General features: G+C 39.7%; 1 protein-coding gene across 3 annotated transcripts in view; it reads left to right on the top strand.

The window, feature by feature from the left end:
- OPTN (optineurin) overlaps window positions 1-19,300 on the top strand; it is a 41,407-nt gene that overhangs the window by 10,263 nt on the left and 11,844 nt on the right. For all 3 annotated transcript variants that reach the window (XM_041767061.1, XM_041767059.1, XM_041767060.1), the window contains exons 4-10: window positions 2,726-2,908; window positions 5,494-5,567; window positions 7,480-7,614; window positions 15,264-15,366; window positions 16,603-16,718; window positions 18,134-18,283; window positions 18,645-18,738. In XM_041767061.1, coding sequence (XP_041622995.1) covers window positions 2,726-2,908; window positions 5,494-5,567; window positions 7,480-7,614; window positions 15,264-15,366; window positions 16,603-16,718; window positions 18,134-18,283; window positions 18,645-18,738 — 855 coding nt within the window. The remainder of the gene's footprint in view (window positions 1-2,725; window positions 2,909-5,493; window positions 5,568-7,479; window positions 7,615-15,263; window positions 15,367-16,602; window positions 16,719-18,133; window positions 18,284-18,644; window positions 18,739-19,300) is intronic.

The raw sequence follows: 19,300 nt of genomic DNA, 5'->3' as shown, positions 1-19,300 counted from the left end.
CCTAGTATTAGAAGAAGTTGAGAACAGAAGCTAGAGCTCTAGACAACTTCTTTCAGTGCAGAAGATCAGGTGAAGCAAGCCATAAGCAAAAGCAGGACTCAGAAGTGAGTCCTTGGGACAGAGGTATGGGTGCTTGGACAAAGAGATATTTATGGGTCTTTAAAACCCTTGGTCATCAGCTTTCTCCCCCTTAAATGTGCCTTCCAGGCCTGCCTATTACCTCCCTGTCTCTTTAATTTTTATTTCATGGACCGGTTGAGGTGATTTGTAAAATCGAGGCTCTCATCTTCCTGACTTAAAGCTCTCAAAGCCTCTGACTTGTCTCACTCTTGCTGTCCATCCTTGCTGCTGTTCCTCCAGGGAATCCCCTCCAGCCACTAGGGCCTCTCATGTGTTCTATGCCACACAACGAAGGGATTAGGGAATTTCTTTTGGAGATCTGCCTTCTGATCCTCAGGGTAAGGCTGAGGTTTTAATGGTTCTTTCCCATTTCACAGAATTATACATTATAAGCATCTGTAAAGAGAACTTTTTAACTTTTAATTGTACCAATTGCTAGGCAGAGGCCATTAGATGGATATTTCCTCTAGGATTCTAAAATGGCATGTTAGTCTGGGCGGATTTCCCGGACAGCAAGATGAAGACATGATACAAGTACACAAGAAGGAGAGCCATTGTGTTGCATGAAAATCAATGGCCGGCACTCAAAAGTGGAAAAGACAGTAACAAATAGTGGAGTTGAGGTTGATCAGAGAGATTAAAACGTGTGACTTCTAGTCTAAGAAGGGAATGGAAAGAGCCTCAAGTAGTAAAATGAAGAGAGATTTAAAATGTTATTTTGTGAATTGTTTTATGGCCTATCAAGTAGATTCAGAATTTCCAAACAATGGTGAAGGGATCCTTACCATTGCAAAAAAACAAAACCTGACAAGTCTGCGATTCTAGGATCATCTTATATCCCTGGTCCTTGGACACTTGCTTAAAACTCTGTTTCCTACTCTTATACCAGGGTGGTTTTAAAAATCCATTCTGGGCCACCTGGGTGGCTCAGTTGGTTGGACATCCAACTCTTGATTTCGGCTTAGGTCGTGATCTCAATGTCGTGAGATCAAGACCTACCTCAGGCTCTGCACTGGGTAGGGAGCCTGCTTGGGATTCTCTCTCTCTCCCTCTGCTCCTCCCTACCCTCGCTGACATGCTCACTCACCCTTTAAAAAGAAGAGAAAAAAAAATTCCGTAAAATGTCCTCAAAGGGGTCCAGTAAGAAAATGCAAAGATTCCTTAAAAAAGCATGGCCTTCCCCTTACCCACTTGCTTCCTATTTCCAGGCTAAGCACCTCTTCTTTGATCTCCCCCACCCCCTTCACATTTACATTTCTTTCAGATGAGTCATTACCTAGGGAGGATGCAGAGGCTGATAACCTTTTGCCGCACACCTACCTCTTCAGCCTCACAAAGAGTTCTTTTCTCTCAGGCCCTAGTGGTTTCCTGGCAAGAGAACAATCCCAGTAAAGGAAGAGCACGATCTCACTGGTGTGAGGGGCGCTCCCATGATACATGTTAATACCTTTCCTTCCAGGTTTTAATAGTTCACGGACCAGCTGGTTTATGCATGTCCTCTCTGGTGCTTTCTTGGTTTTGCTCCCAGCCTTTGGGTCTGTTTGCAGTTCCTTAGGAAATCTATCACAGGCATGGGTGTGTGTGTGAGAGAGTTTTCTGAAGTGTTGTCATTCTCTGATAATCTCAAGTATATATTTCTGGCAGCACCATGCCCAGAAAAGCAGTGACAGTTTCCTGAGGAGGAAATCAGAGAGGCCTGCCTAGTAGGTCACAGCTGGAAGGTACCACAGAGACCATGTAGCACCTCATCTTCCTAACTCAAGAAAACCAAGCCCAAGACATTAAGCGAATCTTCTCAAGGCAACACACACAGGGATTAGCAGGGTGTAGACTGGAATCTGTTTACTCTACCCCGGAGTGAAAACACTTCATGTAAGCAGGAGGGTCCATCTCTGACAACTTTGTCATGTGCAATAATTGTAATGAGGAACACAATACATACTGGTGTTAGTAAAATATGAATACTTACCAATGTTTATATAGGCTGAAAGTTAATTTTTTTACCTTTGGTAGCACCCTCTGAATGTTCAGTTTTCTTATTTCTCCCAAGGGGTACTTTTAGCAACCTAAAAACACCATCATAGAGTATGATAGCCACCAGCTTGCATGCCTGAGAGAATTTTGGACTTTTGGTCTTTTTGGACATGGTCTTTTGCCATTCATGTATCAAGTAATGAAATATTTTGGTCCTTTGGCTTCTGATTGTCCATGATAAGTATGGGGAGAGTAGGGTTGGGTCTGCATCTGTGGGAGAGAAAGAAAAGGCAAGAGGTTGATTCTGGCAGCTTTTTGTCCTTTTTGACATTTTGGACTACAGCTTAACAGTCTACCATTGACAAAGTCCGATTGGTCATTTTCGTATCAGATCATTCTGTGGGCTGAGGAAGCTTCTCTTTCTTGGCATGAGGTTATTTTAACTTTCTGTTGTTTGGCTATAATAAAATAATGTAAAATTTTCCATTAGAATTGATGTATCAATATAGATCTCCAAGAAAAGGCTAGAATTTTCTACCATAAGGCATTGCTGCCTTGCCAGTGGGTGTGGGGACACTTGAGTGTGATAGTCAGGTGTGAGTTTGATTCACTTTCTTCTTGTCATTTCCAGGACCCAGCTGGGGACCTCAAAGCCCCCAAGGCAGAAGCAGACCAGGAAGTGGAACAGCTGAAGACCCAGGTGGCCTATCTTCAAGCTGAAAAGGCTGATCTGCTGGGGATTGTGTCTGAACTCCAGCTCAAGCTGAACTCAGGCGGCCCCTCAGAAGACTCCTTTGTGGAAATCAGGATAGCTGTGAGTGTCCCAGCTTTGATTCAGTTTTAAGCAAATTACAGAACCTCACCTAGACACCTAGATTACACCCCATGTCTCTTCAACACATGGAAGCCAGAAAGTGGAGAAGTTTCAACATCAACATTGCCAAGATAAATTGGCTCTTGTTTTTAAGTAGCACATAATCCTGGGGCACCTGGGTGGCTCAGTCAGTTAAGTGTCCATCCAACTCCTGATTTCAGCTCAGGTCCTGATCTCAGGGTCATGAGATCCTGCTTGGAGTGTGGAGCCTGCTTGGCATTCTCTCCCCTCTGTCCTTACTCCTGCTCATGCGCACACACAGCACTCTCTCCCTCTCTCTCCCCAAAAAATAGTGTAATATAATTCTCGTGAGGTTTATCATGGCTGAAATGGAAGACGATTGATTACCTTTTATGACAAAAGATATAGTTTCTTTTTCCTTCCCATAGGTCCTGGCTAATTAGACATTTTATGTCTGACGTAAAAAACAAAAGAGGGCAGCCCGGGTGGTGCCACCTTCAGCCCAGGGCGTGATCCTGGAGACCCAGGATCTGGTCCCACATCGGGCTCCCTGCATGGAGCCTGCTTCTCCCTCTGCCTGTGTCTCTGCCTCTCTCTCTCTCTCTCTCTCTGTGTGTGTGTGTGTGTGTCTCTCATGAATAAATAAAATCTTTAAAAAAAAACAGAAAACATAAACTTTTTCAGACCAGGTCCTCAGCTGTGTCTGGCATTGCACTTAGGTGAGCAGAATCCTGAGCAAGTGCAGTGAACTGACTTTAAGACAGTTTTTTTTTTAATATTTTTTATTTAAGATTTTATTTATTTATTCATGAGAGACCCACAGAGAGAGAGAGAGAGAGAGAGAGGCAGAGAGAGATTCAGAGACAAAGGCAGAGGGAGAAGCAGGCTCTATGCAGGGAGCCTAACGTGTGACTTGATCCCATGTCTCCAGGATCACACTCTGGGCTGCAGGCAGCACTAAACCGCTGCACCACCGGGGCTGCCCTTTAAGACACTTGTTAATAATAGAACCCTTTTTTCAGACCAGCCTTACAAGGAACCTCAGTTTATTAAAAACAAGAAGTGGAGAAAAGAGCGAGCAGAACCGCTGGGGTTGTGATTGAGGGTCCACCTTGGCTTTGCCCCCGCTTCTGACAGCAGCTGCCTGGGCACCTCCGGGAACAGAGTTGGGAGCCCACGGCATCTGACACATTTTGGTGAAACCAAAACCGAAGTGAGCTCAGTGACGTGTGCGCTGGGCCATTCTTGAGCGCATGAGTAGCATCTGTTGTGACCGAGTCTGGGTGTGTGGGTGGTCCCGCTAAATGAAGAGCAGGGCAGGTAGGTGATGGTCGCTGCATGAATAGTGAGGGAGAAAAACAAGGATTAGACCTTCTGTGATACACACTGTGGCATTTTAGCTTTGTCAAACTGCACATCTGACATAGGAAAAGAGATAGCACCTCTGAGAAAGAAGCATGTACCTCGTAGATAATATCGGGGGAGCTTGTAAAAAGCCAAACTCCAGCCCCGGTGGTGTTGGAATTATTAGCGTATTACTTCCTTTGCCTTCCAGTTTGTTTGCTGCACTAAAGAGAACAGCCTGGGGAAAGGGCACTTAATACCTTAGCCCCCCCATACCCCCGAATAAATCTTTGGGTGCCTTCATAGCAGTTGAAATCAGGAGAATTGAAATACCAGATGGAAAGCACACTTCTGTAGACAACCAAAGATGATGAAACACAAGTTTGATCAAATAGCTTTCACCTTTTGCAAATAACTGGCAAAATTCAGGGAGGCCAAAGAACAGATGAGAAGTTTCCAAATGAGGCTTCTTCCTTTGAGGTACACAGTTAGCATAATATGCTGCTTCACTGATCTGATGACTGACAGTTATTTTTAGCGTAAACATGCTTTTCTTGCCTGACTTCTGTGAACTAGAAAACATTGCCCAAGATTTAGGAAGAATGTATGCATTCAGAATTATCTAGAACCATCTTTGTGCATTTTTGGAAGATTTTCCTGCTAGCTCATTAAAATATAAGTGTCTTTCAAATCATTTAACCAGTCTTAGACTTCTTGTTCCTTAAGTGGCCCACGATGTGTTCACATTTCTGATAGGAGCCAACTTTGTGCTTTGGGAGCTTTGCCCACAGAAAACAGCCTCTTTTTCAGCATCGCTTCAGCAAGTTCTGACATTTTGCATTTTAAAGGCCTGTACAGGGAAGGCGTGTGGAGTTGTCACTAGCTCTATATGACCTTAACTTGAGAGAGAAGGGACCTGCCAAGGAGAGGGAGGAGATAAGCTTTCATGTGTTTGGGGTCAGGTTGACTATTCTGGATGAGACACCAATCTTCACACCTTGGCCTAGATATTTATAATCCTGACAGGGTGTGCAGGGTGAGGGAAGAAGGGTAGATTTCCATTCCATTTCCTTGACCTTGTTTAAACATCTCGCATTTAAATGTTGGTAGGTTCCTTGGGTTGCAGGTCATCAAATTCTTGATCTTTTGCCTTTTTCTCTTTCATAATTTGTCTTGCAGGACATTATCATGTTAAAGCACTTTCATTTCTGCCTTTACAGGAAGGAGAAGCAGATGTGGCAGTGAGAGAAATCAGGACAAGTCCTGGTCCCACAAGAACTGATTCCATTGACACGTATGTGAAGAAGGGCTAGGGCCGTCGGAGACACCCTCGGGCAGTCTTGTCACTTGCAGCTCGCCACTGGGAGGTCAAACATCTTGGCTGCACAAGTTGATTCTTACTAATTTATGCCTTTTAAGAATGTCGGTTTGAATGTGATTTGGTGTTGCAGCCCAAACTGGCAGAGAATAAACACTATGTGTGATGCCTTTGTGGGCTAACAACCCTCACCACTCTGTTGAGAGGCATTTCATTTCATCTGCCATAAGATGAGAAGTGAAGACAAACTTGTCCTTCATCAAAAGACTCCTGCTTCCTAATTTGTTTATCAGCACAATTTGACCTGGACCAGGCTGTCCAGCTCGATAAGTGGGATGTTATCATTTTGTCTTCCCTGTTCATTCCCAAGGATAAGCCCAGGTGACTGAGTAATCTCTAGTGAGGACTGCGAGTGTTCTGAGTCACCGCCTTACCCAGTGGCCAGATGTCTTACCCGTGGCGTCTCAAGTTGACCTGTTCCCAGTAGATATTAGGTAGCATACATCTTAAATGGCAGAGGGCCTTGGAGGAAGAGATGGCAAAGGAGCTGGGCATTTGAGCCTCTCCCCATTGCAGGCTATTGACTCATCCCCTGTAAGCAGGTTACTGTTGTATTAGTCTATTTGAAAGAAACAGTTACCAGAAAATTTCTCTAGGAATCTTTTCTGTCTAAGGCTTTTAGTATCTTTTTTTCTATAACTTGACAAATGTTCTTATAAAACATGAAAATGGGCTAGTTTTTTTTTTCCCCACTTATGCTCCCAAGCCCTTGCATCAGGGAGAAAATAAGTGTTAGATAGTATTCTGTCATCAAACAGGGCAGTTGGTATAAATGAAAGTTACTCCCTAGCTTAGTTAGCAGTTCCTCAGCTTTTCCCCTGTATTGCTTTTTTAATATCAAAAGACTTTCCTGGAAGTGGTGGGAAGGAAGAAAGCCCTGTTTGAAATTTCCAAGCCACTTCCTCGTCATTTATATCAACCTGCCAAAACCATTTCCTCTTTTAAGCCACAGGTTGTTTTTTTTTTTCTCTAAGGTTGTATTTTTAAGTGATCTCTACACTTAGCGTGGGGCTTGAACTCACGATCAAGAGTCCCACGCCTCTCCAAATGAGCCAGCCAGGTGCCCTGAGCCACAGTTATGTTTTAATAACAGCTTCCTTACCTCATTTGAAAATATATTAAGGAGGCAGAGATTGATTTCTGGGTATGGAGTTCAGAGTCTGGAACTGGGATTTAATCCCGGCTGTTTATAAGAGGTGTGAACTGGAGTAGGTGCCATGAGCATTGGTGCAGTCACCCGGGAAGTGTAGTTACTGCACCGGTGGTCCTGGTTTTGTTTATCATCCAACAGCTTCTTGATGTAATAAAGTCAAGGAAAATATTGTACATTATCAACAGTGCCTATATTTCTCTGCTGTAATTACTTGAAATCAAAAACAAACACTATTTTCTTCTCCTAACTTGAGAATATCAAGTTAGAGAAAGGCTGGTGGTCCGCATGTCGCCAGGCTGCACGCCTGCTCGTAGACTTTGTGTGACTTTCCTCTTCTGTAGGAAGGCCGGGCACAAGAAACCAGGGCCACCTCTGCTCCACCATTCCCATGGGTACTGGGGTCTAATGTTATGGGCACACTGGCTATTTGGAGAAAGTGAGTGCGTACGTGCAAAGTGAGCCTACCCGAGAGCCCCCACTCCTTTCTTGGAAAGCACAGAGGAGTATGGCCCCAGTGGTCACAGGGCCAACTGCGTTTGGTCTGTAAATGAGAATTATTTGGAGAGTGTTCTGGAAAGAAGTTCCTTTATGTTGGTTCCAGTTACATTCTTAGACACTTTGACATAGGTGTTTTCTGATGAAAACCTGTTAATCTTTATACTGTTCTTGATGTAGGAACAAATCTACAGAAGGTGCAAGGAATTATTTGGAATTTGAGAAATTAACTGTGAGCCAGCTCCTGCTTTGTCTAAGGGAGGAAAACCAGAAGGTGGAGAGGCTTAAAACTGCACTCAAGGAAGCCAAAGAAAGGTATGAAATAGGTAACTCTAAAGTATGCATACATTGCTTTTTTTAAAACAGTTTTATTGAAATAGAATTAAGACACCAAATAATCCATCCATTTATGGTATACATTTCCATATTGCATAGAATATTCACAGGTTTGCAGCCATTAACACATTATAATTTTGGAACATTTTTTTCTCCAGACAAGAAACCCAGGACCTGTTAGCACTGATTCCTCTTTCTTCCCAGTAATCGGTTCTCTGTCTCCAAGATTTGCCTTTTCTCATCACTTCATATAAATGGAACCATTTAATATGTGGTCTTTTGTGGTTGACTTAATTATTTTATTTTATTTTTTTGGTTGACTTTATTTAGCGTCATGTGTTCAGAGTTCATCTACGTTGTAGCATTGTATCAGTTCTTCAGTTCCTTTTTCATTGCAAAGTAATAGACCATTGTGTGACTAGTCAGCATCTTGTTTATTCATCAGTTGGTGAACATTTTGGTTCCCACATAATGTTACTTCTAAACATTCATGCAGTTTTTTGTGTGGACATTTTTTTAATCCCCTGGGGGCATCTACCCAGGAGTGGGATTACTGGGTCATTGGCAACTGTGTGTATGATAGTTTGAGGAACCTACCAAACTGTTTTCCACAGTGACTGCGCCGCTTTATGTTTCTACCAGAAACATATGAGGGTCCTACTTTCCTCCACATCCTCCTTAACCCTTGTAATTGTCTTCTTGATTATAGCCATCCTCATGGAGTTAGAGTGGTACCTCATTGCGATTCTGATTTCATTTTCCTAGTGACTGATAATGTTGAGCATCTTTTCATGTAGATCACTTATAGATTTTCTATGAAGAAATATCTATAAAAAAAGAAATATCTATTGAAGTCCCTTGCCTATTTAAAAAACTTGGATTTCCTTTTCATTACTAAGTCATAAGAGTTCATTATCTATTCTAGATGCAAATCCTTTATGAGGTATATGTCTTGTAAATACTTTCTCCCATTCTGTGGATTGCCTCTTTACCTCCTGGATGCTATCATTAACAGCACAAAAAAAAAGTTTTTTTGGATGTAGTCCACTTTATCTATTTTTCTTTTGTCACTTGTGCTTTTAGTGTCTTTTTCTAATGAACCATTGACTAATCCAGGGTTACAAAGATTCACTCCTATATTTTCTCTTAAGAGTTTTTTCATTTTAGCTCTTACATTTAGGTCTCTGATCTATTTTGAGTTTATTTGTATGTATGATGTGAGATAGGGGTCCAACTTCATTCTTTTGTCTGTGGATATCCAGCAGCACTAATACCATTTATTGAAAAGACCATTCTTTCCCTCACTGAACTGTCATGACACCCTTGGTGGAAATCAGTTGGTCGTGAATGTAAAGATTAATATCTAAACCTTCAATTTTATTCCTTTAATGTATATGTCTATCCTTTGCTAATACTACACTATCTCAATTACTACTGTTTGTAGTAAATTTTGAAATCAGGAAGTATGAGTTCTCCAACCTTGAAAGATCATTTTGGCTATCCTGGGTTTCTTGTTTTTCTGTATAAATCTTAGGATAAGTTTGCTAATTTCTGGGGGTGGGGGGAACCAGCTGAGATTTTGTTAGGGATTGCATTGAATCTGGAGTTCAGTTTGGGGAGCTTTGCCATCTTAATAATATGAAATCTATTGATCCATAGAAGATAACGCATAGATTTATTTAGGTCATCTGTAATGTATTTCAATGATGTTTTGTCATTTTCAGTATACAGGTTTTAAGCTACTTTTCAAAATTAGTTACTATGTATTCTAGTCTTTTTAGTGCTGTTATACATGAAATTGTTTCCTTAATTTCATTTTTGGAGTATTCTTTGCTTGTGTACAGAAATATCACAACTTTTTTCCTTAATTTCATTTTTGGAGTATTCTTTGCTTGTGTATAGAAATATCACAACTTTTTTATATATTGTACATTGATCTTATAGCCTGAAACCTTGCTAGAATCATTTATCAGCACTAATAGTTTTTTCAGTGGATTCCTTCGCATTTTCTTTATATAAGGTCACATCATCCTCAAAGAGAAAGTATTACTTCTTTCTTACCAACAAAGGTACCTTGTATTTCTTTTTCTTGCATGATTTCTCTGGCTAGAACCTCTAACACAATGTTAAATACAAGTGGAGAAAGCAACATGGTTGTTTTGTTCCTGATCTTAGGGGGAAGGTGCTTTTACAAAGTATATATTAGCTGTAAGGTTTCATAGATGCTTTTATCAGGTTGAGAAGCTCCCATCAATTTCTAGTTTGTTGCACTTTTTATCATGACAGGTTTTGAATTTTGTGGAACACTTTTTCCATGTCTATGGGGATGATTACGTGGGTTTTTTAAACTTCTATTAATATGATGTATTTCACTTATTGATTTTCATATGTTAAACCAGCCTTTCATTCATGGGTAAATCCCATTTGGTCATGATGTATAATCCTTTCTATATGTTGCTAGTTTGGGTTGCTAGAATTTTGTTAAGGATTTTTACATCTTTATTCATAAAGGGTATCAATCCATAGTTTTCTTGCCTTGTGATGTCTTTGTCTGGTTTTGGTAGAAGGGAAATACTGGCCTAATACAATGTGGTATATATGTATACACATATGCACTTACATTGGAGTAAAATTCATCTGTGTTATAGAGTTGTGAAGTCAATGAATTCTTATGTGCAAATGCACTTTTTAGAAATGCAAAATGCAAAAAAAAAAAAAAAGAAATGCAAAATGCTAAACCATGTAAGACATGGAAAGATTATGCAATAGTTAGGGTTCTCGTGATTGCAACATTTAATCATAAATATACTATGACATAATTAATTCTCTCAGACATTATAAATGGCTTGTTAATCTTAAAATTATAGCACTGTAAGAATTAGCACTTTCTAACTGAAGCAACTTAGATTTTTTTTTTAAGATTTCTTTATTTGGGGGGGGGGGGGCAGAGGGCAAAGGAGAGAGAGTCTCAAGATCATGACTTGAGCCAAAACCAAGAGTCAGATGTTTAACTGAGCCACCCAGGCACCCTGAAGCAGTTAAAATTTTTAACTATTAAAAGATCTTTTCCTAAAATATGAAACATAAGTTATTTATTCAGATGAGGTTAACCTGGAAGACACATCAGCAGTGGTCCAATAACTTACTTGATAGCTTGTTTCAAAAGCTACAGAGGGCATGCTGGCTCTTAAATCCTAGGGGTTTACATCATATCCTACTGTTGTCCCTTAGAAAATTTCAAAGGTAGACTTCTAGGAGACTAGGGCCATGTATTCTAATAGAGCAAAATATTCATCCTATCTTTTAGACAAATCCCGATATATAGTAACATGCATAGGTAAGGTAAATAAAAGCACCCTTTTTACACCTTAATTACCACAACTGGTTTTTAAAGATGTTCCACTTTGAAGAAGACCATTACTACCTATGAATAATTGGCATGTTTATATTCTGTGAGCACCTTTACTCCACCTGTATTCTATCCACCATTCTCAGAAGTCAAGTTTAGCCAGTAGTTCATGCATACTTAGACAACATTATTAGCTTTCATGATGAAAGTGTCAACTTAGGAATTTGCTAATTATACCTCCTCATCATTCATATGATGTATGTAATTCCTACTTTCAGAATAATTATAGCCTTCTCTCTGCAGTTATACCTCTTCAGATAGCACTAGGAAGTCAGGCATGCCTTTGAGATGGCTCTGTTTAGTCTCCCACCTTAAGCACCTGTAAAGGGTCCCTTTCTCAATAGTATTAAATTTCTACTCTGTAAGCCAGCCTTCTCTCAGTATTTGGTAACTGGCAAGTCAACAGTAGTTAACAAGACTTCGTGTTCTCTGGGTGGGTACCAGAATGGTGATTTCTCCCTTGCTAAGATAGGCCCGAAACCAAGAAATTAAACCCCTGATACCTGGACAACCTGGCTTGCTTTCCAAGCTGTATAGGATACAATGAAAATGTATTCTAAGACCCAACATGTCTCTCTCTGACAAGTGAGTCTTCAACTATTATCATGAATCACAACAAATGAGGGGTATAGACAGTATAAAATTTATTCTGAAAACTTTTAGGAGACTTGTGGGGAAAAGGGATCATAGATTGAGGTTTTTTTCTCATTGTTTTCCAGGATTAGTATTTCATGTAATTTGCATTTTCTAAACAAATTTGAACTGATAGCAAGTAAAGAGGGGGAGAGTGCATAGCAAGAGAATCAAGAGGTAGCAGAGACAGTCAGTCCAAGATGAAAATTTGCCCTAGGAAAGTAAAATAAGTGATCATTCAAATGTAGATCAGAACCCTAGGTCATGCTTGAGTGACATGAAAAAGGCTCATCCATCAACCCTGCCGCAGCTGGCTCTTAACCCATTTAAGCCTGTCTTAATGAAACAGTGCCTGTGCACCAGTTAGCCTGCCTTAGCCTGAGACAATGCCTGTGCACCAGCTAGGTCTGGCACTTTGCAATGGCTCTAGCTATTTTGATGCTTACCTCCATGCACCAGACTTAAATTAACTCCATGCACCAGACTTAAATCACCTCCATGCACCAGACTTAAATCCTACTGAATTGTAACACACAATTAGCTGACCTCACATACCACAGGTGCTCCTGGACCCAGCTTACCTGTTCCATTTCCAAAATTGGCTATATTGAAATTCACTTAGATAACTACCCAGTGTTTACATTATTAGGCACACACAGGGAGTACTCAGTTGAACTCTGTGCCTTGAACACTTTTCCTTTTCTTATGGAACTTTTTTTTTTTTTACTTCTATGCATAATTACATCTTTAAAATTTGCTTGGTTTCTCCATGCTCTTCCCCAATGGAGAAATCACTCAGTTACATTCAGACATGTTAGGAGTCTAGTGGTATTCTCTCTGGTGTCTGACCTACTTGCTTTCTAGTTCCTGCCACATGGTATCATCTTGGCATCTCCCTCTACCTTCACCCTAAGGAATTCCTTCACTGTCTTGTGTTCCATCACCTGTTTCCTAAATCCATTGCCTTTCCTACTCTTTCTTGAATGTTTTTTTTTGTTGTTGTTGTTGTTGTTTTTCAAACAGAGTTCACTACATTTCCATTAACTTACTGAAAAAGAACATATGGGCAGTATATTTTCTGAGACCTGTATATCTGAAAATCTCTCCTGCCTTTATACTTCATGGATAGTTTGGCTGGGTATAAAATTCTGTAATTGGATAAGATTTTACCTCCACATTTCAATAACATTGCTTCATGTGTCCCAGCTTCTGGTCTTAATGCTGAGAGACCCACTGCCATCCTGGTTCTTCATCTTTGGGAATGAGACTTCTCATGTGCTTTGGTTTGAGCCCGTTTTTCATCTGTTTATTCTGGACACACTTGGGCTTTTCGTTCTGCAAACTCATGTCCTTCAGTTCTTGAAACATGGTCTTGAATTAATTTAGTGATAATCTCTTACCCTCAGTTTTCTTTGTTCTCTCTTTCTGGCATTACTAGTATTTTGAATAGGATCTCTTCTAATTTTCTTAGCTCCTTGTTCCTTTTATCTCTCTCTTTTTTCCCCTTCTGCTAGATTTGACCAACTCCGATCTTCTGTTTTTTTGCAAGGGAGAACCTTTGAATGTTCCTTTTTACTGTGTTTTACTTTTTGTGGTTATAATATTTCCTCCTATCTCTAAGGATATTAGTGATACTATTTTGACTTTTTCCCTCCACTGGCATTTTCAATTTTCAGTAAGTTACTTTTTCTGTTTCATATTAATATTTTCCTTAAATGTCTGGCAATCTTGGCTGTTTGACCAGATTTAGCAGAATTATAGGGTGTTAGAAGCTGAGCACATCTAAGGAGATCTGGCTGGGAGGTTTCCTTGGGGAAGCCCCACATCAGGAATTTTAAATCTTGGGGCATTTGGGTGGCTCTGTGGTTGAGCATCTGCCTTTGGCTCAGGTCGTGATCCCAGGATCCTGGGTTCAAGTCCCACATCAGGCTCCCCACAGAGAGTCTACTTCTCCTTCTGCCTGTATCTCTGCCTTTCTCTCTGTGTCTCTCATGAAAAAATAAATAAAATCTTTAAATAAATAAGTAAGTAAGTAAGTAAGTAAGTAAATAAATAAATAAATAAATAAATAAATAAATAAATAAATTCTTTAAAAAATTTAAATTTTTTCCTTTATCATGGTTACATACTGCAGAGGAGACTCTTCCAGCCTCCTGCCTGGAAGATGTTGAAGTTCTTGAAATGAGTAGAAAAAGGTGGGTGAAGGTCTTAGTGTTCTGTGTATAACTGTGTGTCAGTTCCCCTTATGGAAGAACCCACTTCTCATCTCTAACATCTCAACCCAGAAACCTTTTATTTTGTGATATTCTTTCATTGTAGGCTCCACACCCAGCTTGGAGCCCAACATGGGGCCTGAACTCACCACCCTGACATCAAGAGTCAGATGCCCAACTGACTGAGCTACCCAGGCACCCCTTCTAGTTCCTCTCTTTTTTTTTTTTTTAAGATTTTATTTATTTGTTCATGACAGACACAGAGAGAGAGAGAGAGAGAGAGAGAGGCAGAGAAACAGGCAGAGGGGGAAGCAGGCTCCATGCAGGGAGCCTGATGTGGGACTCAATCCCGGGTCTCCAGGATCACACCCCAGGCTGAAGGCAGCACTAAACCGCTGGGCCACTGGGGCTGCCCCCTTCTAGTCCCTCTTAAACAGGCTCCACCTTTGTCCCTGTGTCCAGAGGAATCTGGTGTCACTGACTCCTTAGCCTTCGGGTTGCCATAATGTCAATTGGATTATATCTTGGCTTTCCCTGCTATGGCTTCAGACCTAGCCTTACTGGGCTGCCAAATCAATTCATTCATAGCCATGCCCCCTAAATCTTGCTGTTATTTTCTCTCTCTTTCTCTTTGTTCTTGTACGTTATGGCTTTTTTTTTTTTAAGATTTCATTTATTTATTCATGAGAGACAGAGAGAGAGGCAGAGACATAGGCAGAGGGAGCAGAAGGCTCCCTGTAGGGAGCCAGATGGGGGACTCAACCCCTGGGCCCTGGGATCATGACCTGAGCCAAGGGCAGATGCTCAACCACTGAGTCACCCAGGTGCCCCTGTATATGACTTTTTAAAAGTCATTTTGGTGGCATCTAGGTGGGAGAAAAATATATTCGGTTCACCATTTTTAACTAGAAATCTCTTCTTTCATTTGCATTTGTGTTGGGCTGGCCTTCAGGTGGTTATTATTCAGTATAAGAATGTTGGTACTTTTTGTCTATTTTTCCTTTCTCTGCTGAATCCTTATAAAGGGACACACTCATGTAATACATATGCATGCAGGTACGTACACACAAAGACAGATTTTAAAAATATTTCTGTGTATTACTGAATACACAGAAAGAGGCAGTGTTTTTCAGTGTTTGTGATGATTTATGCCCATCTTTTGCCTCTGCATGAATTCATGCTTTAACTCATGTCTAGCCAATTTTAGGATGAAAAGCTAAGCCCAGAAAAGTTAATAGAGTAAATGTAGAGAGATTTTGAAGCCCCTGATCCTTTATCCAAATTTCAGACAATGTTCTTTTTAGTGTTACTGCAATTGTTATTCCTCTTAAAGCCAAAGAGAAAGTAACTTTAACATATTCTGTATTTTTCAGAGTTTTATATTTTGAAAAGAAAGCCAGTGGTGGTTCTGAGATTGAGACCCAGACAGAGGAGAGCACAGAAAAAGAGAGAGAAGAGGAGAAAGGCCCAGAAACTGTGGGTACTTAAGTTCTAAGGCTGTTGTCACACCTCCATTGTACCTAAGAGTCATATCTGAAGTCAAGTCTTGTGCTGTTACTAGCTTTAGAAACAGAAATAATTTTAATGTTGGGTATATTCTGTTTCTCTCATATTTCCTTGTTCTGATTTGAATTTCATCCATAGTAAATTGTAGTGAGATGTGTTCCTATCCCAGTTATTGTAGGGAATCATACCTCTATCTCTTCTTTTTTTTTTTTTTTTAAGATTTATTTATTTTAGAGAGCAAGAGTGTGCGTGAGTCAGGGGGAGGGGCAGAGGGAGAAGGAGGAGAATCCCAAGCAGACTGCCCTCAGAGGACAGAGCCCAACACAGGGCTCCATCTCACCACCCTGAGATTAGGACCCCAGCCCAAATCAAAAGTCAGATACCCAACCAACTGGGTAGGCCGCCCAGACGGCCCTACCTCTAAACTCTTCATGACTGATTTTCTTTCCTAACTTCGTGAATGAACAGATCCACTAGCAAAGAAAGCAATTTTGTCCACTTTATAATGAGATCACTTGAGAATATGACCCAGAAACTTGAGATAAAATTGAAAGACCTTGATTCTACCCTACTACTGGTTTGAATGAAATAGTTTGAATGAAAAGGTTTATGTTTCTGTAGCCAGTGTTCTGTGGCAACTCAGAGATGTGCATTGGAGTCTGTCACACAGTCTTAAGCTAAGGAAAGGTTGACGAAGCCAGGAGGTTGTAAGTGCCACAGTCATCCACATGAAAGACATTTATGTAAGATGCTCACTTTAGCCAGTTCATTTATTCAGCAAATATATGTTGCATGCCTACTATATGCCATGCTCTGGGCTGAGTCTCCTACTTTGAGAGACCAGAAAACATTTCAAACACTGAGATCAAGAGACAACCAGTTATGACAGGGCATCCAAATTGATCAGTTATGTAAGAAAAACAGTTTTATATATAAATATTGCCAGATGTATTAGTGATTATATATGTAAATTGCATATTATGAAATGTAAAATGTTATCTGTAATTAGTAAATGTAAACATATAAGGGAACAGAGTTGTATCTAAAACATTTCTTTTCATGTAAAATATTTAGGGCATTGATTGTCCAAAATTTAATCACCGGTCTTCATTGGATACTAATGGTACACTCTATTTTCCCACAAAGAGAGTCATTTAATCTCTGATATGAATCACTTGTGCATGTTTGGAATTTCTTGAATGACAGGTTGGCAGTGAAGTGGAGACGTTGAACCGTCAGGTGACAACCCTATTTAAGGAGCTTCAAGAGGCACATACAAAACTCAGTGAGGCTGAGTTAATGAAGAAGAGACTTCAAGAGAAGTAAGAATGAGAAATGAATTTTATTCCTCTTCAGAAAATGGACATTTTTACAAAATGTATTACTATGTGTAAAAATATGGCTTTGTTACTATGTTACCCAAAGAAAAATAGAAACCGAATTAAAATATGAATTCAGAAAATGCTAACATCAAGATTAATGTACAGGTTCATTTATAAATATGAAATACTTGTGGATAGGGGGATGGGGCCCAAGGAAATCTGATTCTGCTGTTCAGAAATGTTTGTTATGCGTACTAGAGCCTCTGTGAGGACCTGTAAAAAAGCAGTAAGCCCAATTTTCTGTGACTTATGTGAGCTGACAATATTGATGTAAGCAAACATAAATGAAAAGTGCCAAAGAGAAGGAAGAACTTGAGTGAGATTTATTGAGGACAAAATTCATTTTTAGTCAATTATGAAGGCTAATATTTAAACTGAGACCTTTGCATTTGCTTGTTTTTCTTGATGTAGCAAATTACTTGAAATTTAGAAAAGCTAAGTTGATGTTGTTCTTTTGGATTAGTTGGCAAAGATATATCCAGCACAACACATGAGTGTACGTTGCCTTAGAGCTACAGTATTATGGTAATCTGGCACAGCCTAGCAGCTAAAGGACTTTGGACAAACAGACTTAGTTGACATATGGATCTGGAATTTATCTGTGGTATTACCTTGGGCAAATTATTTATTAAGCCTCTGTGAGCCTAGTTTATCATTTGTAAAACGTACGCGTGTTGTTATCCCTACTTCATAATATTGTATTGAGATGTTTAACATGCTTGGCGTTAACGCCTTGCATATAGCAACCATGAGTTCATATTTGCTATTATTATATTGAAATTCTCTTTCTGATCTTTAAGAGAACTTAGGGCGCTTCCTTTTCCCTTATTAAATCCTCGCCAGAAGTCATATTCTTTGTGCTTAAGGGAACCCAGACTTCTTAAAATATTGAAGATATCCATGGATCACTATATGAAAAGCATCTTTAGCCAATTACTATTTTGGTCTGTATCTGACCAACAAAAATATACTTGCGTGACTACTGAAGACAGTTATTCCAAGCGGGCCATAGCTTGTGTGGTCTTAGATCTGCACTTTTTTTATGTAAGCATAAGGGTTCAAAATTGTGTAAATTTCTTTTCACAAAAAAAAAAAAACTGTATTTTTTTTTAATGTTTAGTCATGAGGGTTTAGAAATACTACTTGCTTCTGGTAAAGAAGCAAGGAGGATAAAATATTTTATTTTGCCGTTATATCCTTGAAAAATGCAATCCTAAAAAAAAAAAATGCAATCCTAAATTTCTTTGTGTTTGCTACATAATCTTGGGATTTATTTAAAAGCCACTGAGAAAAAAAAAAGCCACTGAGAAATGAAGGAGTGTTGTTTATCCTCATGAAAATTTGATATTTCTTAGATGTCAGACCCTTGAAAGGAAAAATTCTGCAACCCCAGCAGAGCTGAATGAAAAGCAAGAGCTTGTTTATAACAACAAAAAGTTGGAGCTACAAGTGGAAAGCATGCGATCAGAAATCAAAATGGAGCAAGCTAAAACTGAAGAGGAGAAGTGAGTGTCCCACGACTGAATGACCCCTTGCTAGGAGAAGATAGAATAGTACTTTTATAAGATTGGAATTAGGATTTAACAACAAACTTTAAACTTTTTTATGTAATTGAAGGAGTACTAAGAGACTTTTCTGAGGAGATAAAATTTGTTCTGTTATAACAGAATTATTAAAGTTCCTTGTAACCTACAGATTTTTTTTTAAATATTTTATTTGAGAGTAAGAAAATGTCAGCAGGTGGTAAGATGGTAAAGGTAGGAGAGATGATTTTGCTAGTTGAGTGTTCGGAAGAAGATTGGAGAACAAATCTAAGTTTTTATCATATTTCCCCCAAGATTCAGTTTCTTAATTTCTTTTGAATAGGTCCAAGTTAGCCACTCTCCAGTTGACACATAACAAGCTTCTTCAAGAATACAATAATTCATTGAAAACAATCGAGGAACTGAAAAGGAAAGAGGTACTCATAGAAAAAAATTATTTTCATGGCCTCATAACAAATAGGCTATAAACATTTTTATATGTAAAGCAATTGTGTTATTCCTTAAGTCTGTTTTTCAAAGGTTGTTCTTCATTTTTATAGTTGATTTCTTATGTCTAAGTGCGTAGAACTTCTGATGGTCCACCTGTGTATAATTTGCTTCATGTGCAAAGATCGTGCTAATGTCCTACAGTCAGGGAGTAAGCTTTTAGCACTTCTTTTTTTTTTAACATTTATTTATTATTTAAGAGAGAGAGAGAGAGCATGGTGAGCTTGCGCAGAGAGAGAGGGAGAGAGAATTTCAAGCAGACTGCCTGTAGAGCACAGAGCCCAACTCAGGGCTCGATCCCACAACCCTGAGATTATGACCTGAGCTGAAATCAAAGAGTTGGCTACTTAACCAACTGAGCCTCCCTGGCGCCACAACCTTTAGCATTTCTAACAGGGTGGGTTTGTAGGAGAGCTACCAGTGTGGGCTCCCACAGGAACAGGTGCAGCAAGATTGTGGGCTGCCACTGGAGGGGTTGTCTCCATGGAGCTG

This window comes from Vulpes lagopus, chromosome 8, assembly GCF_018345385.1.
Source record: "Vulpes lagopus strain Blue_001 chromosome 8, ASM1834538v1, whole genome shotgun sequence".
NCBI lineage: Eukaryota > Metazoa > Chordata > Mammalia > Carnivora > Canidae > Vulpes > Vulpes lagopus.
This window is presented reverse-complemented; position numbering and strand designations above follow the sequence as displayed.